Source organism: Palaemon carinicauda, chromosome 3 (assembly GCF_036898095.1).
Source record: "Palaemon carinicauda isolate YSFRI2023 chromosome 3, ASM3689809v2, whole genome shotgun sequence".
In the NCBI taxonomy this organism is placed as follows: Eukaryota; Metazoa; Arthropoda; class Malacostraca; order Decapoda; family Palaemonidae; genus Palaemon; species Palaemon carinicauda.
In genome coordinates, this window is record NC_090727.1 from 132184020 (window position 1) to 132209608 (window position 25589).

At 34.1% G+C, this 25589-nt stretch overlaps 1 protein-coding gene across 2 annotated transcripts in view; it reads left to right on the forward strand.

Annotated features, from left to right (window-relative positions):
• Window positions 1–744: 744 nt before the first annotated feature.
• The window catches only part of kibra (WW and C2 domain containing protein kibra), a 49132-nt gene continuing 24287 nt past the window's right edge, over window positions 745–25589 (forward strand). For both annotated transcript variants that reach the window (XM_068370664.1, XM_068370665.1), the window contains exons 1-7: window positions 745–957; window positions 15824–15933; window positions 16408–16611; window positions 17204–17360; window positions 17472–17721; window positions 18103–18330; window positions 18448–19454. In XM_068370664.1, the coding sequence (XP_068226765.1) occupies window positions 830–957; window positions 15824–15933; window positions 16408–16611; window positions 17204–17360; window positions 17472–17721; window positions 18103–18330; window positions 18448–19454 (2084 nt within the window). In that variant the 5' untranslated portion in view covers window positions 745–829. The remainder of the gene's footprint in view (window positions 958–15823; window positions 15934–16407; window positions 16612–17203; window positions 17361–17471; window positions 17722–18102; window positions 18331–18447; window positions 19455–25589) is intronic.

A 25589-nucleotide genomic window follows, 5' to 3' on the forward strand; every position in this document is an offset into this window, starting at 1 on the left:
CGTATTCAAATCACGATTTTCGGAGAAAAGATTTTCCTTTCGCGAATAATAAGCATCATCTGTCTAAAAACCCCGTGAATACATCCATTATCTTTAATTACGTAACTGGAATGCGACGGAAAAGGCAATTGGTGGGGGAGGGAGGTGGTAGGGGGTCTAGGTATGGAAAGTAGGGGTAGTAGAAGAGGAAAAAAAAAAGAAGTTCTCTGAATTATTCAGGTGAAGCAAAGGCTGTCTTCACTAATCCGCATTCCATTCCGTCGTCAGATTTTGCAACTTGTTTGAGTGGTTATCTTCCCTTTTCCTTCTACCTGGGCCGTTTTTATTTGTGAAACCTGGTGGCACCCTATGAGCTTAGACAATACCTTGAACCTGTTTACCGTAAACATTTTTATTAAAATTTAGATAAAAAAAAAAAAGGGTTCTCTTCCACCAAGGACATAATGCTGTGTACGCGCGTAGTGAAACGTGCGTAGCTAGAGTCAAATATCCCGTCAAATAAACACAAATTATTTTGTATTCAAATATGGCCCTAATAACACGAGATATTTCGGCTGAGTTTCCCTACTGCTGACTTTGGAATGCAGGGCTTTGATTGGTTCCCAGGAGTGTGTCTGGTTCGCCATTGGTTCAAATTCGTAAACGTCACGGAAACGTCATCAAAACGTCACGGATTTGTGGCATCCGAGGCCACGATTGGTCGCTGGAGGTTACTCGCCGATGATTGGCCAAGGAGTCCCGTGACGTCATTAGAACTTTAGAAGTCTCAATATGGAGGACAGTGGACGGTAGTGATGAGAATTTTTCTGTGTTTTTCACTTAAAACATAATGCCTAGAAGACGAAATGGAGAGTTACCATTACCGAGTGGATGGGAAATTGGACACGATTACGACGGAAAGATATATTTCATCGATCACAACAATAAGAAAACGACGTGGATAGATCCAAGAGATAGGTAGGCCGTGTCTCTCTCCTCACAGCCATTCCTTTATTATAATTACGTGCTAACCCGTTCGTAAAAGTGCCGAGTTGTGCTTGCTACTGTGTCCATTGGTGACGCAGATCATCTCGATTGTGATTCGAAGTGATTTAGTAGTGGAAGAGGAGTTTTAGATGAGAAATAATCATTTGGCCTCCTTTTTTTTAAGAGGAGTCAGGGAGAGAGAGAGAGAGAGACTGTGTCCGTATGTGTTGTTAGCATGGACGCATATTTCCGTTATATTCCATCTTTTCTCCAACCCTGCAGTCGATTTCAGTGCCGCGAATGTGTATTTCTGTGTACGGAAAGTGATTTATATGCGATGTGGAGTGGCAGAAATGCGGCCCCCAACATTTTTAAGTGGTATGTGAGTGTGTGACCCTGGCAGATAAAGCTTTGGAATGTTTGGTATGCAAGGGCCGGGAGGAGGGAGGGAGGGAGGCTTAGGAGGACCTAAGGGGGGAGGGAGGCTTAGGAGGACCTAAGGGGGGAGGGAGGCTTAGGAGGACCTAAGGGGGTCTCTTAGCTTACAGTAGGGAAATGGGGGATGGTTGGGGGGGGGGAGGGTGGGGGTGGTTGTTGTTGGGGGAATGATGATGCTCGGGTTTTTGCGATGTATTGAATGTATTTAAACTAAATCTTTTATGTAACAGTTGATCGATTTAGATTATTTTGAAAATGTATTTATCATAGATTATTTTAAAAAGATAACTTGTAGGTATTTTTTTATTAATATGCTTTATTAGAAATTTTGTTACATCAGATTTTTTGTAATGATAATTGTGGTCAAATTCTTAATGTTTTTCACCCATAATTTATATATATATATATATATATATATATATATATATATATATATATATTAAAATGATTTCCCCCATATTATTTTATTTTATGATTATCAGCATAATTTTTATCATTACTATTATATTTTATTATTATTTCCCTCTAGTTATTTTTATTATTACCATTATTTATAATTTATATCCCTCAAGATATTTTCATCATTATTACCATTTATTGTTATTATTTAGTTTATTTTGGTATTACTGTGATACAATTAAACTTTTATTTACTATTTTTTTATAGGATATTAAATTATTTGCTTTCTGGGATATAAGAAATTTTAAACTGGCATTCGACACTACATGAATTAGGTTATCAACATTTCTTCCTAAGTCATTTCCTTAAATTCCAAACTGTGTTCAAACCATTTCCTGGACTTAATTCTTGGTGTTCATTTACATGAAAGTCTTTTGTGTTTAGAATTAATAAAAAGTTTTAATGGAATGTACTATATAGGACAGTATTATTATTATTATTATTATTATTATTATTATTATCATTATTATTAATGTTATTATTATTATCATTATCATTATTATAATTATTATTATTAATATTATTATTATTATTATTATTATTACTTGCTAAGCTACAACCCTAGTTGTAAAAGCAAGATGCTATTAGCCCAGGGACCTCAACAGGGAAAACAGCCCAGTCAGGAAATGAAACTAGGAAATGTAAAATATTTCAAGAACAGTAACAACATTAAAATAAATATTTCCTATATAAACTATAAAAACTTTAACAAAATAATAGGAAGAGAAATTAGTTAAAATAGCCTAACCTAGTATGTGGTCTTATAATTTGTCTGAATTTATTTCAAGTTTGGTACTAATTAGTGAGTTTTGTTTTTGCTTACATTGGGTATCAAAATTTAATCAAGATCGTGTGTAATTAGATATAGCATAGGCCTTTCATCATACGTTGCTCTCTATTGATTTATAATGAGCTAAATCTTGCTTAGAGTTTGATGTTTATTGACATACTAAACTGGAAGTTTTGGCATTTTTTTAGTGAGGAAATTGCTATAAGAACAATCAGTAATTAAATGTCATGTTTAGACTGTATAAATAATATGGATGAGCTCTTCTAAAGTCAAGAAATACACAATAAAAGCACTGAAATTGATTAATGTTTTATGAAGAACCATTTGTTTTTTATATTATCGTTTTTATTATTATTATGGAGAACCTTTTGTTTTTTTATATTATTTTTATTATATATTATTATTATTATTATTTGCTAAGCTACTACCCTAGTTGGAAAAGCAGGATGCTATATGCCCGAGGGCTCCAACAGGGAAAATAACTCGATGAGGAAAGGAAATAAGGAAATAAACAAACTACATAAGCTATAAGAAGTAATGAATAACAATATAAGATATTTAAAGCAGTAACAACATTAAAATATATAAAATATATATGTAAACAATGAAGAGAGAATAATGTGCCTGAGTGTACCCTCAAGCAAGAGAATTTTAACCCAAGACAAGGAAAAAAAATTTGTTTTCAATGAAGAGAGAATAGTGTGCCTGAGTGTACCCTCAAGCAAGAGAATTTTAATCCAAGACAATGAAAGAAAGTTTGTTTTTAAAGAACTGGATCACTGTTAGGTTAATGTATGAGATATTTTTATTTTTGCTGTGTTTATTTTTAGGGATTTGGTTTGGATAGAGTTTTTAGGCTTTTATAATCGAGCGTTATTGACAAACCGCAGTACTGTATATGGGTTAAAAGTTACCGTATTTTGACAGTTTTATTTGTGAAGGATAATATCTCGTACGTCATGATTATGAAATTGTGATAAGTATTGTGTGTACAGTGCATCATTTATCATGAACAATATCTATAGAGAAAGGTTTTTGTTACCTGGGTCATTAAATGATTGTGCATTATATTTAATCTAGAAATTTAGAAAATGCATTGTATTTAATCTAGAAATTTAAAAACTGCATTGTATTTAATCTAGAAATTTAGAAACTGCGTTGTATTTAATCTAGAAATTTAGAAACTGCGTTGTATTTAATCTAGAAATTTAGAAACTGCGTTGTATTTAATCTAGAAATTTAGAAACTGCGTTGTATTTAATCTGGAAATTTAGAAACTGCGTTGTATTTAATCTAGAAATCCAGAAAATTTGTTGACACTGAAATGTCAAAATTACTCCATTAAAAGGAAAAAATCTATCAGAATTGTGATCAAAAGTACTGTATTAAGATTAAACTCCAGAGGAAAAAATATTCTTACCAGGACCGAACACTGAATAACAGTATGTACCTTTGACTAATGCCTTTTACTAGAGTTTGGTGTCGCTATCAATGTTCAGCAATGAGAAAATTGTTTAAAGAATATTGATTTTGTCATTGTTTTCTAGTGTACAAATAACGTAAACAAACATTTTGAAGCAAAGATATTTGTTGTTATTCCTCAACGACTGAATAACAGTGCCCTAGTTATGTATGTGTATGCCACTAAATTCATGGTTCAGTTGGTATAGTTATCTTATACTGTATGTGTATGGCACTAAATTAATTGTTCAATGGGTATAGTAATCATATACTGTATATGCATGGCATTAAATTCATGGTTCAATTGGTATAGTATTACTATACGGTATATGTATGCCACTAAATTCTTGATTCCATTGATATAGTATTCCTATACTGTATATGTATACCACTAAATTCATGGTTCAATTGGTATAGTAATCCTATTCTGTATATGTATGCCACTAAATTAATTCTTGAATTGGTATAGTAATCCTTTACTGTATCTGTATGCCACTAAATTCATGGTTCAGTTGGTATAGTGATCCTATACTGGATATGTATGCCACTAAATTCATGGTTCAGTTGGTATAGTGATCCTATACTGGATATGTATGCCACTAAATTCATGGTTCAGTTGGTATAGTGATCCTATACTGGATATGTATGCCACTAAATTCATGGTTCAGTTGGTATAGTGATCCTATACTGGATATGTATGCCACTAAATTCATGGTTCAGTTGGTATAGTGATCCTATACTGGATATGTATGCCACTAAATTCATGGTTCAGTTGGTATAGTGATCCTATACTGGATATGTATGCCATTAAATTCATGGTTCAGTTGATATAGTATTCCTATACTGTATATGTATGCCACTAAATTCATGGTTCAGTTGATATAGTATTCCTATACTGTATATGTATGCCACTGAATTCATGGTTCAGTTGATATAGTGATCCTATACTGTATATGTATGCCATTAAATTCATGGTTCAGTTATAGTATTCCTATACTGTATATGTATGCCACTAAATTCATGGTTGAATTGGTATAGTAATTGTATACTGTATATGTATGGTACTAAATTCATGGTTGAATTGGTATAGTAATTTTCTATTGTATATTTAATGCACAAAATTCACGGTTCAATTAGTATAGTATTCCTATACGCAATATAGCCTATATGCCACTAAATTCATGGGCCAGTTGTTATACTGTTGTTATCTTATACTGTATATGTATGGCACTAAATCCATGGTTGAATTGGTATAGTATTCCTATACTGTATAAGTATGCCACTAAATTCATGGTTCAATTTGTATAGTATTACTATACGATATATATATGGCACTAAATTCATGGGTCAGTGGGTATAGTAATCCTATTCTGTATATGTATGACACTAAATCCATAGTTGAATTGGTATAGTATTCCTATACTGTATATGTATGCCACTATATTCATTGTTCAGTTGACATAGTAATCCCATATTGTATATCTATGGCACTAAATTCATGGTTCAGTTGGTATAGTATTCCTATACTGTATATGTATGCCACTAAATTCATGGTTCAGTTGATATAGTGATCCTATACTGTATATGTATGCCACTAAATTCATGGTTCAGTTGATATAGTATTCCTATACTGTATATGTAGGCCACTAAATTTATGGTTCAGTTGTTATAGTAATCCTATACTGTATATGTATGCCACTAAATTCATGGTTCAGTTGGTATAGCAATCTTATACTGTATATGTATGCCACTAAATGGTTGATTTGGTATAGTAATCCTATACTGTATATGTATGCCACTAAATGGTTCATTTGGTATAGTAATCCTATACTGTATATGTATGCCACTAAATGGTTCATTTGGTATAGTATTCCTATACTGTATATGTATGCCACTAAATTCATGGTTCAGTTGATATAGTATTCCTATACTGTATATGTATGCCACTAAATTTATGGTTCAGTTGGTATAGTAATCCTATATTGTATATGTATGCCACTAAATTCATGGTTCAGTTGGTACAGTATTCCTATACTATATATGTATGCCACTAAATTCATGGTTCAGTTGTTATAGTAATCCTATACTGTATATGTATGCCACTAAATTCATGGTTCAGTTGTTATAGTAATCCTATACTGTATATGTATGCCACTAAATTCATGGTTCAGTTGTTATAGTAATCCTATTCTGTATATGTATGGCACTAAATCCATGGTTGAATTGGTATAGTAATCCTATACTGTATATGTATGCCACTAAATTCATGGTTCAGTTGGTATAGTATTCCTATACTGTATATGTATGGCACTAAATCCATGGTTCATTTGGTTTAGTATTCCTATAGTGTATATGTATGCCACTAAATTCATGGTTCAGTTGTTATAGTAATCCTATACTGTATATGTATGCCACTAAATTCATGGTTCAGTTGTTATAGTAATCCTATTCTGTATATGTATGGCACTAAATCCATGGTTGAATTGGTATAGTAATCCTATACTGTATATGTATGCCACTAAATTCATGGTTCAGTTGGTATAGTATTCCTATACTGTATATGTATGGCACTAAATTCATGGTTCAGTTGTTATAGTAATCCTATACTGTATATGTATGCCACTAAATTCATGGTTCAGTTGTTATAGTAATCCTATACTGTATGTGTATGCCACTAAATTCATGGTTCAGTTGTTATAGTAATCCTATTCTGTATATGTATGGCACTAAATCCATGGTTGAATTGGTATAGTAATCCTATACTGTATATGTATGCCACTAAATTCATGGTTCAGTTGGTATAGTATTCCTATACTGTATATGTATGGCACTAAATCCATGGTTCATTTGGTTTAGTATTCCTATAGTGTATATGTATGCCACTAAATTCATGGTTCAGTTGTTATAGTAATCCTATACTGTATATGTATGCCACTAAATTCATGGTTCAGTTGTTATAGTAATCCTATTCTGTATATGTATGGCACTAAATCCATGGTTGAATTGGTATAGTAATCCTATACTGTATATGTATGCCACTAAATTCATGGTTCAGTTGGTATAGTATTCCTATACTGTATATGTATGGCACTAAATTCATGGTTCAGTTGTTATAGTAATCCTATACTGTATATGTATGCCACTAAATTCATGGTTCAGTTGTTATAGTAATCCTATACTGTATATGTATGCCACTAAATTCATGGTTCAGTTGGTATAGTAATCCTATACTGTATATGTATGCCACTAAATTCATGGTTCAGTTGTTATAGTAATCCTATACTGTATATGTATGCCACTAAATTCATGGTTCAGTTGTTATAGTAATCCTATTCTGTATATGTATGGCACTAAATCCATGGTTGAATTGGTATAGTAATCCTATACTGTATATGTATGCCACTAAATTCATGGTTCAGTTGGTACAGTATTCCTATACTATATATGTATGCCACTAAATTCATGGTTCAGTTGTTATAGTAATCCTATACTGTATATGTATGCCACTAAATTCATGGTTCAGTTGTTATAGTAATCCTATACTGTATATGTATGCCACTAAATTCATGGTTCAGTTGTTATAGTAATCCTATACTGTATATGTATGCCACTAAATTCATGGTTCAGTTGTTATAGTAATCCTACACTGTATATGTATGGCATTAAATTCATGGTTCAGTTGGTACAGTATTCCTATACTATATATGTATGCCATTAAATTCATGGTTCAGTTGGTATAGTAATCCTATATTGTATATGTATGCCATTAAATTCATGGTTCAGTTGGTATAGTAATCCTATATTGTATATGTATGCCACTAAATTCATGGTTCAGTTGGTATAGTAATCCTATATTGTATATGTATGCCATTAAATTCATGGTTCAGTTGGTATAGTAATCCTATATTGTATATGTATGCCATTAAATTCATGGTTCAGTTGGTATAGTAATCCTATATTGTATATGTATGCCACTAAATTCATGGTTCAGTTGGTATAGTATTCCTATACATTATATGTATGCCACTAAATGGTTCATTTGGTATAGTATTCCTATACTATATATGTATGCCACTAAATTCATGGTTCAGTTGGTATAGTAATCCTATATTGTATATGTATGCCACTAAATTCATGGTTCAGTTGGTATAGTATTCCTATACATTATATGTATGCCACTAAATGGTTCATTTGGTATAGTATTCCTATACTATATATGTATGCCACTAAATTCATGGTTCAGTTGGTATAGTAATCCTATATTGTATATGTATGCCACTAAATTCATGGTTCAGTTGGTATAGTATTCCTATACATTATATGTATGCCACTAAATGGTTCATTTGGTATAGTATTCCTATACTATATATGTATGCCACTAAATTCATGGTTCAGTTGGTATAGTAATCCTATATTGTATATGTATGCCACTAAATTCATGGTTCAGTTGGTATAGTATTCCTATACATTATATGTATGCCACTAAATGGTTCATTTGGTATAGTATTCCTATACTATATATGTATGCCACTAAATTCATGGTTCAGTTGGTATAGTAATCCTATATTGTATATGTATGCCACTAAATTCATGGTTCAGTTGGTACAGTATTCCTATACAATATATGTATGCCACTAAATTCATGGTTCAGTTGTTATAGTAATCCTATACTGTATATGTATGCCACTAAATTCATGGTTCAGTTGGTACAGTATTCCTATACAATATATGTATGCCACTAAATTTATGGTTCAGTTGTTATAGTAATCCTATACTGTATATGTATGCCACTAAATTCATGGTTCAGTTGGTACAGTATTCCTATACTATATATGTATGCCACTAAATTCATGGTTCAGTTGTTATAGTAATCCTATATTGTATATGTATGCCACTAAATTCATGGTTCAGTTGGTACAGTATTCCTATACAATATATGTATGCCACTAAATTCATGGTTCAGTTGTTATAGTAATCCTATACTGTATATGTATGCCACTAAATTCATGGTTCAGTTGGTACAGTATTCCTATACAATATATGTATGCCACTAAATTCATGGTTCAGTTGTTATAGTAATCCTATATTGTATATGTATGCCACTAAATTCATGGTTCAGTTGGTACAGTATTCCTATACAATATATGTATGCCACTAAATTCATGGTTCAGTTGTTATAGTAATCCTATACTGTATATGTATGCCACTAAATTCATGGTTCAGTTGGTACAGTATTCCTATACTATATATGTATGCCACTAAATTCATGGTTCAGTTGTTATAGTAATCCTATACTGTATATGTATGCCACTAAATTCATGGTTCAGTTGGTACAGTATTCCTATACTATATATGTATGCCACTAAATTCATGGTTCAGTTGGTATAGTAATCCTATATTGTATATGTATGCCACTAAATTCATGGTTCAGTTGGTACAGTATTCCTATACTATATATGTATGCCACTAAATTCATGGTTCAGTTGGTACAGTATTCCTATACTATATATGTATGCCATTAAATTCATGGTTCAGTTGGTATAGTAATCCTATATTGTATATGTATGCCACTAAATTCATGGTTCAGTTGGTATAGTAATCCTATACTATATATGTATGCCATTAAATTCATGGTTCAGTTGGTATAGTAATCCTATATTGTATATGTATGCCACTAAATTCATGGTTCAGTTGGTATAGTAATCCTATACTATATATGTATGCCATTAAATTCATGGTTCAGTTGGTATAGTAATCCTATATTGTATATGTATGCCACTAAATTCATGGTTCAGTTGGTATAGTAATCCTATACTATATATGTATGCCATTAAATTCATGGTTCAGTTGGTATAGTAATCCTATATTGTATATGTATGCCACTAAATGGTTCATTTGGTATAGTATTCCTATACTGTATATGTATGCCACTAAATTCATGGTTCAGTTGGTATAGTAATCCTATACTATATATGTATGCCACTAAATTCATGGTTCAGTTGGTATAGTAATCCTATATTGTATATGTATGCCACTAAATTCATGGTTAAATTGGTATAGTATTCCTATACTGTATATGTATGCCACTAAATTCATGGTTCAGTTGGTATAGTAATCCTATATTGTATATGTATGCCACTAAATTCATGGTTAAATTGGTATAGTATTCCTATACATTATATGTATGCCACTAAATGGTTCATTTGGTATAGTATTCCTATACTATATATGTATGCCACTAAATTCATGGTTCAGTTGGTATAGTATTCCTATACTGTATATGTATGCCACTAAATTTATGGTTCAGTTGGTGTAGTAATCCTATATTGTATATGTATGCCACTAAATTCATGGTTCAGTTGGTACAGTATTCCTATACTGTATATATATGCCACTAAATTCATGGTTCAGTTGGTACAGTATTCCTATGCTATATATGTATGCCACTAAATTCTTGGTTCAGTTAGTACAGTATTCCTATGCTATATATGTATGCCACTAAATTCATGGTTCAGTTGGTACAGTATTCCTATACTATATATGTATGCCATTAAATTCATGGTTCAGTTGGTATAGTAATCCTATACTGTATATGTATGCCACTAAATTCATGGTTCAGTTGGTACAGTATTCCTATACTATATATGTATGCCATTAAATTCATGGTTCAGTTGGTATAGTAATCCTATACTGTATATGTATGCCACTAAATTCATGGTTAAATTGGTATAGTATTCCTATACATTATATGTATGGCATTGAATTAATTGTTCCATTGGTATAGTAATCCTATACTGTGTAGCCCATGTATGCCACTAAATTCATGGTTCAGTTGGTACAGTATTCTTATACTATATATGTATGCCACTAAATTCATGGTTCAGTTGGTACAGTATTCCTATACTATACATGTATGCCACTAAATTCTTGGTTCAGTTGATATAGTAATCCTATACTGTATATGTATGGTACTAAATTCATGGTTCAGTTGGTATAGTAATCCTATACTCTCTGTGTATGGCATTAAATTCCTGGTTCAGTTGGTACAGTATTCCTATACATTATATGTATGGCACTAAATTCATGGTTCAATTGGTATAGTATTCCTATACATTATATGTATGGCACTAAATTCATGGTTCAGATGATATGGTAATCCCATACTGAATATGTATGACACTAAATTCATGGTTCAATTGGTATAGTAATCCTGTACTGTATATATATGGCACTGAATTCATGGTCCATTTGGTAAAGTAATCTTATACTGTATATGTATAGCAATAAATTCATGGTTCATTTGGTATAGTTATCCTATACTCTATACTGTATATATATAAGGCATTAAATTCATGGTTCAATTGGTATAGTAATTCTATACTGTATGTGTATGGCATTAAATTCATGGTTAAATTGGTGCATTAAACTTATTTTCATTCACAATAGTGCTATATGTTAATTCAGTTTTCATAATACCGTACTGCATCGATAAAAGCCAATAATCCTTCATAAAAGTACAGTATGATACAGGGTATTGCAATTTAACCCTTTTACCCCCAGGCTCTTTGGAAATTTCCAACCCCTAACCCCCAAGGGGTTATTTTTTTCCCAGCACATTTTGCAGTACTGTATATTTTTTTTAAATTGCTCTAACAGCCTTAATTTTTGTCTTAGAGAGGTCAGGTTGGTCTCATTCTCTTGGAAAATGCCTGAATTTTCTAAAAAATTTACCAAAAAAACCAAAAAAAAAAATTTTATAGCATTTTTTTGCAAAGACGTACCGGTACGTCCATGGGGGTAAAGGGATGAGTTTTGTGAAACGTACCAGTACGTCCTTTAGGGGTAAAAGGGTTAACAACATTACTGTAATAAGAAATTTTTTTTATTCAATCATTATTTTTTGTTTTTTTTCCCAAGTCTCCCTTGTTTCAACCAATCATCATAGCAGAAATATTCCTAATAAATAAGCTTTATCTGCCACGGAGGTTCACAGAGTGGGTAATATGGGTGAAAGGCTGTAGTTGAGTTTGTCTTGGGTTAGCCTTGACCATGATTGAGGATGAGATCGGGGGAATCATCTTAAGTGAAGTGGTCACCACAGATTTGATGATGCCTAAGGTATGAGGAAAGTGGCATCAGCAGGCGACTGCCTTTTGTTCTCTCTCTCTCTCTCTCTCTCTCTCTCTCTCTCTCTCTCTCTCTCTCTCTCTCTCTCTCTCTCTCTCTCTCTCTCTCCCCCCCTCCCTCTCTCTCTCTCTCTCTCTCTCTCTGTTTTGAATGAGCACGTTTATATAGAAAAGAACTCTTTGCCAAGGAAGAGTTTGAGCCAGTCTCTCTCTCTCTCTCTCTCTCTCTCTCTCTCTCTCTCTCTCTCTCTCTCTCTCTCTCTCTCTCTCTCTCTCTCCCTGTTTTGAATGAGCACGTTTGTATAGAAGAGAACTCTTTGCCAAGGAAGAGTTTGAGCCAGGATAAATTTACTTATGTTGTAATTTTTTATAGGTACTTAATTTGTGAATAAGCCATGCTATTTATATAACTTAAAATTTCATGGTTGTGAGCTATTTTTTATTTTATTATATAAGAATCATTTTACTGTGTTAATATTCATACTCAGCAATTTTTTTACTTAGATGTACAGTATTCTAAAGCAGTAGTAGAAATTTTAAATATGTAACTTCCCTGGTAGTTACATATATATATCTTAAATCTATATATATGTAACTACCTGGTAAGTATATTTAAAAATTTATTTTATAATAAAAATACCACTTTTAAATATGTAACTTCCCTGGTAGTTACATATATATATATATATATATATATATATATATATATATATATATATATATATATATATATTTATATATATATATATATATATATATATATATATATATATATATATATATATATATATATATATATATGTAACTACCAGGTAAGTATATTTAAAAATTTATTTTATAATAAAAATACCATTTTTATATTGTATAGCCCAATCAGGCTATAATGTAAACAAGCCTTGCAGAGATAACGGTAAACTAGTTTTACTGTATTTTATGTGATGTGTGTTGAATCTGATGATTATCCATATAAAAAAAATACTAAAATTAGTAAATATTAATATAAGTACTGCTCTTTTATTACTAAGAATGTCCAGAAATGTGTTTAAAGAAGCCATTTATATGTTGATTATTGTTTGTTTTAAAAGCAATGAATATCCTGAAATGGACAAAAACTACACAAAGATGATAAAATCTGACGTCTAATTCAAGGTCCATATTTCATAGATTCAGGGTAAAATCATTCTCTGGGTTTCACTTGAAATATCTCAGGGTCAAATCCTGAGTGTCGTTATTCCTCTCGTCTATTGAATAATTCCCATAAACGAGTTGCTGTTCTAATTTGTTAACCCTTTTACCCCCGGGCTCTTTGGAAATTTCCAACCCTTAACCCCCAAGGGGTTACTTTTTTCCCAGCACATTTTGTAGTATATTTTTTTTAAATTGCTCTAACAGCCTTAATTTTTGTCATAGAGAGGTCAGGTTGGTCTCATTCTCTTGGAAAATGCCTGAATTTTTTCAAAAAAATATAAAAAATATGGAAGAAAAAATTTTTATAGCATTTTTTGGCAAGGATGTACCGGTACGTCCATGGGGGTAAAGGGATGGGTTTTGTGAAACGTACCAGTACGTCCTTTGGGGGTAAAAGGGTTAAATGTGATGGTTTTCTTGTTTTACATCTATACTCGCCATTTTCAATATTTTAAAGTATTACAGTATTTTGACCTTCTCAGTCAAGATTGTGGTTCTTGTCGGTTAGTGTACTGTACTTGCAAAGCCACAAAAATTTCTGGTTAGGTTTCCTTTGCTTGTTTCAATTATGGTTAGGTCTCTGAACATGAAGTGATTATGTAGTATGTGGTGCTTTTGATTAGAGTATGGTTTGTGCAGGATTATTATTATTATTATTATTACTATCCAAGCTACACCCCTAGTTGGAAAAGCAAGATGCTATAAGCCCAGGGGCTCCAACAGGGAAAAATAGCCCAGTGAGGAAAGGAAATAAGGAAATAAATAAATGAAGAGAACAAATTAACAATAAATCATTCTAAAATAAGAAACAACGTCAAAACAGACATTTTGTAACAAAGAACCTAGGTCTTTTATATTGCATTTGGTACAGGGGTACTTGCTATCATGATCAAACGAAGTTGCTGTATTGCATTTGTTGCTTTCGATATCTGATGCTTTGCTGTTTTTATTTTACTGTAAGTGAAAGCCATTTACAGGCTCAGGTGAAGCTGCATAGTAGATGTGCAATACACTCACTGTCATATTAACCCTTTTACCCCCAAAGGACGTACTGGTACGTTTCACAAAAGCCATCCCTTTACCCCCATGGACGTACCGGTACATCCTTGCAAAAAAATGCTATAAATTTTTTTTTTTTCATATTTTTGATAATTTTTTGAGAAAATTCAGGCATTTTCCAAAAGAATGAGACCAACCTGACCTCTCCATGACAAAAATTAAGGCTGTTAGAGCAATTTAAAAAAAATATACTGCAAAATGTGCTGGGAAAAAAACAACCCCTTGGGAGTTAAGGGTTGGAAATCCAATTCCAAATAGCTTGGTGGTAAAAGGGTTAACGGATTAAAAAACGACCATAATCCTGTTATGTAAGGCTTCTAAACTTTATAGAGATGCTATTTTTCGAGTCTTATCTGTCATTTTTATGCTATATTCTAGTTAGAGGTAACATCAGCTGCTTCTTCCTCCTGAAATTTTTTTCCTTCTTTGTTTTATTTGATGCTTCTAATTTCTCTATGTACTGATGTTTATAGCTACAGTCTCACTTGTGAAAAATATTTTGTTTTATGCTTTTATGTAGGTAGGGAAATGCAATACAAAAATTAATTTTTGTCTTTTGTTTACATTATGCTGTTCTAGTTTAATCTGAATGGATGTTGCCGGGATTGAGTGAATGCCATATTGCAGAATGATGAAATGAGAATTGAGGAGTTATGAATATGGAATGAATATAGTATGGCTTACTTTAGGGAGCAGTGATGCAAGGCTGATTGATATCGTCCATTGTTGAGTAAAGAGGACTGTATTGTACAGTAATCATTGTGATATTGTACTGACCTACATAACCCATTTGTTATACAGCATCTTTATGGCTACAAAAGATATTCACATAGACAATATTAACCCTTTTACCCCCAGGCTATTTGGAACTTTCCAACCCTTAACCCTCAGGGGTTATTTTTTTTTCAAGCACATTTTGCAGTATATTTTTTTTAAATTGCTCTAACAGCCTTAATTTTCATCATAGAGAGGTCAGGTTGGTCTCGTTCTCTTGGAAAATGCCTGAAGTTTCTAAAAAAAAATTATCAAAAATATGCAAAAAAAAATGTAAATAGCAGTTTTTTGCAAGGACTTACCGGTACGTCCATGGGGGTAAAGGGATGAGTTTTGTGAAACGTACCAGTACGTCCTTTGGGTGTAAAAGGGTTAACAGTGGATGATACTATAGTTTAAAGTTAACTTTAGTTTGAAATGCCATGCCGTGTTGTACATAACTAATGGTCTCAAGTACATTCTGACTTAAAGAAGATTAGTGGTCTGTAGTTCAAGGATAAGGCATGATCTTCATTCTTTGGCGTGTCATTATGGCAACTGACATACGTTATTTCCCTTCTAGTTATACCAAGGCCCAGACATTTGCCGATTGTGTTGGCCATGAACTTCCTTATGGGTGGGAGGAGTGCTACGATCCACAAATTGGTGTTTACTACATCGATCACATTAATAGTAAGTGTTTTACTTATTATGTAATTAGCTGAATGAATTTTTATCATGTACTGTATGTAGAGTACTGAACTGTATCTTATTGGTTCTCATTGGTGTCTAGCTGATTGAGAAATTTTATTGTCTGTCAAAAGATTGGCTCATGTAAATTATTTTGGGTATCAATAATTTGACAAGTTAATGGTAAATATTTTGCTCACAGTATTTGACTTTTATTGTATGATATTCTGATTATTGTATGAACGACATTTATAATTCTCCAATCCTACAGAAGCCCTCAAGTTTTATCAATATACAGATCAGTAAATATTGTAATAATAACAAAGATCCTATTGTATATTTACTGATCAGTAATGAAAAGTCTTTGGAATCAATATTCCTTGTTTGTTTGTTTAAGAACGCTTTGCATATAGCAAGATGTGTGCTCCAGCACTAGGAACAATCTTTATTATATGTATTTTGTATTTTTTTTTCCAGAGCAAAACCAAATTGAGGACCCCAGATTAGCATGGCGGCAAGTTCAGGAGGCTATGCTCTCCGAGTATCTGTGTTCAGCTCAGAACGACCTGAGTGCCAAGCAGGACATCATGCAGGTCAAGGCTCAACGTCTGGCATTAGCGCAAGATGAATATCATCATCTCAATACCACTCTCACCAACCTCTTTAGCTCAAGATCCTCATGTAAGACACAGATATCTTGTCTTTCACATTTGCTCATCCTATTGAATTTTTCATTTTGAATTTCACTTTATTGTGTTGTGGTATGATTGATAAAATTCATTTCATTGCTTATATAAGTGTAAGAATGTTTCCGTATATTAGGGATTTAGACATAAAGTATTGCCAATATCTTTCTCATTTGCTCATCCTATTGAATTTTTCATTTTGAACTTCATTTTATTGTGTTGTGGTATGATTGATAAAATTCATTTCATTGCTTATATAAGTGTAAGAATGTTCCCATAAATGAGGGATTTAGACGTAAAGTATTGCTAAGAAATGTATGCCATACTTTATAGAAATGTGGGGTGATACTTTCCAAATTTATGTAATTAGCTTCTTTCCTATTATTGATTTTATTACTTGCTAAGCTACAACCCTAGTTGGAAAAGCAGGATGCTATAAGCCCAGGGACTCCAACAGGGAAAATAGCCAAGTAATGAAAGGAAACAATAAAAAATAAACTATTTTAAGAGCAGCATATAAATTTTTTCATCAAGAATAAGTGTCGCGATAATTTTCGTCGAACTAAGTGTCATTTTTGTAACCGCAGTAAGTTCGAGTGGTAGCGGTGCCGGACGATACGATACAGATTTGCTCAAGGCAGATGTAGCTCTGGCTAGAAGTCGTGTAAGTCGTCTAAAAAGGGAACTTCATCAGATAAAGCATGAGGTTGCAAACACAGAGGCTGGCATGCAGACATTGGCACAGTGAGTAATTATTGTTATTTTTCTTCTCTGCTTCTTTGTTTCATATTTTGTTTTTGCTTTGCCATGAATTAGTTGAAGTCTTTGTTTTCTAAAATGTTTTTATTTTTACAGAGTTCAAGAAAAGTTGAGTGGTCTGACCACACCTTACAGTATAGAACAGGCACAAGTTATCGTTGCAGAACTAAAAAACATAGAAGAATCTCTGCGGGCGGGAGAAAAGGAAAAAGCAGAGTTAATCAAATCGTTGACTGTATTGAGAGAAGACATTATTGCTTCTGAAGCTACTCAAGCTATCGAAGTAAATCTTGAAAAGGCAGCTGAAAAGTATAGCACAGCCTCACAGACTGACTTTTGTGGCGAGGTAATATTCTTTTGTATTGACCGCGGTAGTAATGTCATGTTCTTTTTCACAGTGATAGATTTGCGCCAGGAGGAAAGGGATTTATCTATTTTTTTTTTATTCTTTTAATGTATTCCATTTTTTGTTGGCACTTTGTTTGGAATGATCTGTCTTAATGTTATGTTACTGTTATACTGATTTTGTTAAATTTTAAAGTACAGTAAATATGAAATACTGGCCTTCAATGATTAAAGGAATAACATTGAAAACAGTATCGCAGTAAAAAACAGGTATCCTGCTGCTGAAAAATTATTTTACATAGATATGTAGCAAATAGATGAATGATAGGAAGTGGTGTTGATTTTTCAAAAGTATTTTAATGAAAATTTTAATTTTTACCAGGGAATGCCCCTTGGAGCAAGGTTAGCTGAACTCACGAGGCTTAAGTTGGAGTATGACTCTGCTAAAAGCACACTCAAAGGGTTGCAACATGACTTGGCGGGATTAGAGGAAAAGCTGTCTCCTGAAGACCTCCAAGGTGACAGGGATAGAGTTGTGCTCATTCAGGAGAAGGAGCAGCTTCTTCGGGAGTATCGAAGTGTCCGTTCATATACTCGTGACCCGTTGCAGGTAAATTTACATTTTATACTCTTGCTGTTATGTTCCATATACAGAATATTGATTTAGATGGAAAAATGCAATTTTAAGGATAAGGAAAACAATCTCTAATTAAAATATTTTTTACAGGTGTGTGAATTAGATGAGAAAATAAATCAGCTGGAGTGTGACTTAGCAAAAGCTTTAGAGGTTAGCAATAAAGCCGTGGCAGAGCGGCTGTCCCTGCAGGAACATCGACAGGATCTACTGTGCCGGTTGCGTGATACTGTACGCATCATGGTTAGCCTGGAGGGACAGCTGCGTTCGTTGTCGGCATCTACTCTGTCTGTGTCTTCGTCGTCTTCCTTAGGTTCTTTGTCTACTTCTAGTAAAGGCTCTTTATCCAGTCTCTCATTTACTGATATATATGGGGGACAGCAATACTCTTCAAGTGAGCACGTTGCTCTTAACATGAATGAACTTCAAAAGCGTGTAGAAAGACTACTTAAATCAAACTCAGAGGCTGAGAGGCAGTATGCTGAGAAGTTACGGTCTCTTGAGGAGAGCAGTGGTAATTCGGCTGTATTGTCACAGTCCATGCTATCGTTATCACCACGTAGCTCGCTCTCCTCTTTATCCCCACCTACCTCTGCGTGTGATGCTGTATCAGGCATGGACCCATTGGCGCCTCCAAGGTTCACCCCGGGAGAAGCAAATGGGAACGGCCCTCTCAGTGCTGTTGACCTAAGTTCGGTACACGATAGATTAGCAGAATTGTGTCTAACTCCCAGTAGTGCTGAGGGCGGACCTCACAATCCTCCCACGCCTCACCTCGCCAAGGCTGGGGCCAAACAATTAGACCCTTTAACGGTTGGCAATAAACAAGTGAAAGAATTGACTGAATACGAATTTAACGTTGGGAATACAAGTGTAAGTGGTGCGTTACTGGGGAGGGTTACCGGTGAAAGTGATTTGTTGTATGATATGGTAGAGGAAGAGGAGGAAGGTTGTGGTGGGGGAAGTGAAGATGGCAATGCGCGGACAATGTCAGCAGCTGTCAGTGATGAAAGTGTAGCTGGCGATTCAGGAGTTTACGAGGCATATCCTAAAGGATCTGTTTCGCCGCCAGAGACGCCTCAGGTGCAAATAAAACTTAGGTAAGTGAAAACATTTGTTTATTGAGCTTTATTCCTAATTCATTTTTATTTTCAGAAGCTGATGTTGTTTTATAACTTGCTATTTTACATATTATTGGAATTTTGAATCCTAAATTTAAACGCTGTTTTGTACATTTATAGTTTCAATTTTAGAATTCTATAATGTTACACATTTTCTGTATACTAGTAAAGCATACAGGTAATTCTTGATAACATTAGCCTCTATGAAGTTAAACTGGTTCTGTAGTGATATTCATCATCATCATCTCTTACGCTTATTGACGCAAAGAGCCTCGGTTAGATTTTTCCATTTGTCTCTATCTTGAGCTTTTAATTTAATACTTCTCCATTCATCATCTCCTACTTCGCGCTTCATAGTCCTATTTTTATTGATATTAGGTTATACTAATTGATATTGCTAAAATAGGGTTGCATTAATGGCGATTCATCCGAGTTTACTTGTTTTTTTCCTACTCAATGCATTAAACAATTGAGGTATTGTTTTAGCTTGTTGGAAGTTTGAGCTAGGCCTAATATTTGCTGGTAAACCAACTACATTTTAATTATCAACTTAAATGTACAAAATATCTTATAGTAATTATATCTCGCTTATCTGCTCTCCCCAAATCCACACTTTGTCTCTCACTGCTCACCCTTTTAGTATAAAATAGTGTGCCCATTGAACACAAACTTACTGAAAGTACAAACCTTTTTTATTTTAAAGAGTGGGAGGCAATATTTATCTTCACTCCTTAACCACGCAAGTCAAATTCATTGTGTGGAGTAAATACAGTATGCTGATTACATACATGAATGTGATTACCATGTTTTTATTGACTTAATACTTAATGATGTTCCATGAATTTGGGAAAGGAAAAGTAATAGTCATGATGGCTCTATTGCTGAGAGGGGAGTTATGATAATTATCTAGAATTTCATGACCAGTAAAGGTATATCAAAATGCCATATTCATCTCTCAATTATAGCCAGGGAAGTGGCTCAATTATAGTCTGAAAAGTAGCTCTGTATACCTTATAGCCATACTGTTCATAGATATATTCTATGGAATCACTATTATATCTTGAAATCAGTCATCATGAATGGTACAAATATCTTAAACAATATAAGTTTAGTGCAGTACAGCGTAAAGCTTTTTTCTTCAATTTCTGTTATAGCAAATTGTTTTGAAAATAGAAAGATAGCAAGCTTACTGTACTTCTGTTTGTGATTCACTGTCATGTACCTGACAGTAAGTAAAAAACGTGAAGTTTTATATTGTACAGCATACAACAAACATTGGAAGCGTGTTTGTTCTCCAAAATAATAAACCTTACGTTATTTATCATGGATATTCTTTCGGCAAAGCTGGAAGGTAGCTGATTAGAACTGGAGCAATGATGTTTTTATCAGAATAATACACTACTGTATTCACATATTGTATCTTAAACTCTACATGTATAGTGTAGGCTATGAAGCCTCTTGTTGTTGTCAAGGCTATAAGTCTTTCATTGTAGTTTCGTATGAAGATATTCAGGGGAACAAGCTATGTAGGTTAGTCAACCCATGAAAATTGTGTTGTTAAACTATTTGTGTATGTATGCATTTATGAAATTATGTCATCTGATTATGATATAGAATGAGTGTTCCTTTAGTGCTCTGATTCTTAAATTAGTTTTTATTAGCTAACTTCCCTCATACTTGCTTGACTTGCTTTTAGAATGAAATGCTAAGGTTAGCCGACTCTTTCCATGTATAGTATATATATTAATTGAGGTAGCTAAATGAAATGCAAATTTTTTTTCTATATTTTGTTATTTTGTACCTACTAGTAGTTTTATGTTAACATTGGCAAGGTAAGGTAATGTTAAGATTTGGGCTAGGCAAAGAACTACAGTTATATATTACCTCAAATGCATCATTCGCCGTCTGCCACCCATTCCACACTATTAGTACGAGTAAGGGAGATGGGTATTATTGTTTTCTTTGATTGGTGAAACAAGATCACTGTGTTTAATACAGTAACAAGTTTAAAATACCCTAAAGATTTGTTCTAAACATTAATGGAAATTGGAATAAGTTGGATGCTGTGAAAAAAAGGAAGGGATGAATGTTTAGTGGCCAAAAGCAAAGCATTAACCCTTTTACCCCCAGGCTATTTGGAAATTTCCAACCCTTAACCCCCAGGGGTTATTCTTTTTCCAAGCACATTTTGCAGTATATTTTTTTTTAAATTGCTCTAACAGCCTTAATTTTTGTCACAGAGAGGTCAGGTTGGTCTCATTCTCTTGGAAAATGCCTGAAGTTTCTCAAAAAATTATCAAAAATATGCAAAAAAAAAGCAGTTTTTTGCACGAACGTACCGGTACGTCCATGGGGGTAAAGGGATGAGTTTTGTGAAACGTACCAGTACGTCCTTTTGGGGGTAAAAGGGTTAATACCTTAAAGGAGGCTATAAAGAATCTTAGTTTACCATGCAGGTACACTTTAGGTAGTACAGTACTTATTATAGATTAGGTGATAGCTATTTGTATTTTTATGCAATTCATATGGTGCTATAAAAAAAAATTGTAGCACACCGTAGCCCTATAAATTGTTTCCCTCCCTTAGTATTGTTTGCCTTAGGACTTGGCACAATTTCTTATTGTTTCATCTCATTATGTTAATAACTTACTGAGGAATATTACTTACAGGCTTATTGCAAGAGCCCATGTCTTGCTATAGGCAAGTTATTCTTAAACGAACGAACGAGGAATATTGATTCTAAAGTCTTTTCATTACTGATCAGTAAATATACAATAGGATCTTTTTTATTATTACAATATTTACTGATCTGTATATTGATAAAACTTAAGGGTTTCTGTAGGATTGGAGAATTATAAATGTCGTTTGATTATTAAATCTCAAAAAAATATCTTCTTCTTGAGAATAGATGAAGATTTGCCCAATTACATAAATTATATTTAGAATCTTAGATACAGTATTGATAATTGGTGGAAGGTATGCTAAGAATACAGTAGATCCCAATTCCTTTCCAGTAGAGTATTTTTACTGATTTTTTTTTTTTAATGTAACACTAGACTGGTTTATATATTGTATAGAGACTATTGTAACAGTGTAGAAGTAATTATGGTAAAAGAATCTGTGGTTAAAAGATGCATTACTATCTTTTAATAAGTTTTATACAGCTCAATTTTACTGAGATTTATATAGTTCATTACTATGCAGTACTGAATATATTTCATGTGGAGAAAATAAGATACATTATGTAATTGTACTTCCAAGATGTAAAAGAATGTGATTTTATTGGGAATTTAGGTTTGGAAAAGTTTTATAAGTGGGCTTTATTAGAATATATGTGGCTTTTTTTTTATTTTAAGGTTTCAAAATTCTTTTTCCGCTGGAGTTCAGTGTCTGCCTTTCCATTACTACATGATTGTACCGTATGATACTGTTTTTGTTTTTAACGTTTCTTCAATAGAAGTAGCCAATGTCAGGTTTACATTATATGAATAATAGGTTGGATAGATTTGTTACATATAGTAAATACATTTTAGTAAAGTCCAATTATTGCCTTAGAGCATATCCGAAGAGGTTCTATTCAAAGTAAAATGTTTTTGGGATGTAAAAAAGAAAAAAAAAAAACTTTGTAACATTAGTGTATTTTTTTTTTCAAATAGCTTATGTATGTAAAGGTAGGTATTTTGGAAAACTTTTTTCTTTCTATCTCATATACATTTTATGCATTGTTTTTTTTTTCATAGATTCTTAGTTACAAAACAAATCAAACTAAACTCAGTTATCATAGTTGTTGGCAGAAAAAGAAAAGTGGTATCATTGCATTTTCTAGAATATTACAGTGTATAGTAATTAGTAATTAGTTTTAAGAGATCCAGTGTTTGGAAATCTTCAATGTAGGTCAGATTATTTTTTTCTTAAGTGACATATCTTTCGTATACACACTGAACATGAAAAAGTACGTATAACCTGGTATTTTATAAAAACCAGATACCTACTGTACAGTACGTTGAGAAGTTTCCATGCGAAAAATGGCGCATTTTTTTTTTTTTTTTTTTAAACTGACGTTGGTCAGATTTACGTAAAGGATGGTATTACTGTATCGGATCGTTTTTTTTTTTTTTTTTATAGTATTGTGTAGTGTGAACAGTCTTTATATATACAGTAGTACAGTACGTGTATTTTGGAATAAAGAATAATTCATATAATATCATGTCTGCCATGGTTTGCATCAGCAAGGAATAATATATAAATTAGTACTGTACAGTATGGACAAATCTTTGAGAAAATTTAACGTGATCTCAAACATTTTCAATATACTGTACAGAACTTTGGAGTGCTGGTATTTGGTAATTAGGGTTGTTTTTTTTTTTTTTTTTTACTAAACAATTCATTAACTATAATAAAGTGCTGCAGTTTTATCCATATATTTTTTTCTTAGCTCTTGTTACACTGTTATGGATTCTCTTCATATGTGAAATGAAAACAAAATCCCATTAGTGTACTTTATTGAGATATGCCTTTTTCAAGTTAGATTTCATCTTCGTAATTTAGATGTAATGATGTTAACTTGAATTAAAAAAATGCCAACAATGTTTTTCTCAAAAACTCATAGGCTAGGCTAGTTTGGGTTGGGTTAGGTTAGGTTAGGTTAGGTTAGGTTAGGTTAGGTTAGGTTAGGTTAGTTTGGGTGGTTGTGGCTAGGTTAGGTTTGGTGGGGTTAAGGTAAGTTATGTAGGATCAGGGTAGGTTAGGGTAGGTTAGATTAGGTATGTTAGGTTGGTTGGGGTTAGGTTAGGTTGAGTGGGGATATAGGTTAGGTTAGGTTAGGTTGGGTGGGTGGGGCTAGGTTAAATTGGGTGGGGTTAGGGTAGGTCAGATATATCACTCTTAAGGGAGTAACAAAATTATTCAAATATTTGCTGTTCTAAATGAGTTTTGTTCCGTAACCGAAATACAAACCACGCTATTTACAAAGGGTTTACTTTTAGCGCAGCTGAAATGACGAGCCAATAGTTTTTAACGAGGGTTAATTACCCCCGCGCTAGTTAGCGGGGGGTGGGGAAGGGTAGCTTGCTACCCCTCCCCCCTCCACACACCGGTGACTTGCTTCACTTCACTTTTGGCTCGGCGGTGATCAGACGTGTCTGTTCATCGCCTTCGCTGACAGCCTTTAATTTTCTTCTTTTTCTTTACAGCTTGTGTGATTGGTTGGAAGTTGACCTTCAGTTATTTTCTTTTATTTAATATGCGGACATGCCCTGGAGTTGCCGGCCGTCCTTGTGGGACTTTCATGTCGGACGTGAGTACGGATCCTCACACCCTCTGCCCTCAATGTCGGGGCCGACGGTGCGACCAGGATAACATGTGCCGTGAGTGTAGGGAGTGGTCTGCCTCCCAGTGGGAGAGGTTTGGCCGTCGGCGTAAGAAGAAGTCCAAGAGAGACCGTTCTCCTCCGGGGTTAGCCTTGAAGGAGGAAGGTTCTCGGGACTCTTCTTCCGCCGCCCAAACCTCCTCCGAAGCTCCCCCTCGTCCGCCTCCTAAGGAGAGTCGTCCGAGTGGGAGCGCAGGCCCTTGTTCTGTTTCCCTACCTTCGGTGGGGGGAGAGGGCGTCGCCTCCCATAGCGAGGCGGTTCCCCCTCCTCCTCCGGGGGAGGTTATTGATAATAATTCTTTATCCAGTGATGATCTGTTGCAGATTTGGTCGTCCCTGGGGCTTAAGGGCTTGCCCTCCAGGGTCGCTCTTATTGACCTTGTCTCGTTGGGGGCCGCTGTTAAACAGTCGCCGGTGGTAGCGGAGGTAGACCCTCTGTCTATTGTCGACGTCGTGGTGACAGAGGCCTCCGACGTGGCTGGGCCTTCCGACGCAGGTGCTGTTGCTGGTGATGGTGCTCTAGGCTCTCCTCCTCCTTCCGTGCATCCTTCGAAGGGGGAAGTGAGTCCTTCGGTCTCGACTGCTGCCCAGCTTCCTTCTGAGGGAAGTGTTTTGAAGGAGACTCCCCTTCGGAGGACCGATGGTCCCGACGATCTCCCCCGAGGCCGCCTCCGCCGTAAGGCTCACCGCCCTCTACGCCACAAGGGCCTCCCTTCCCCTTACAGGGGGACTAAGAGGCGCCTTTT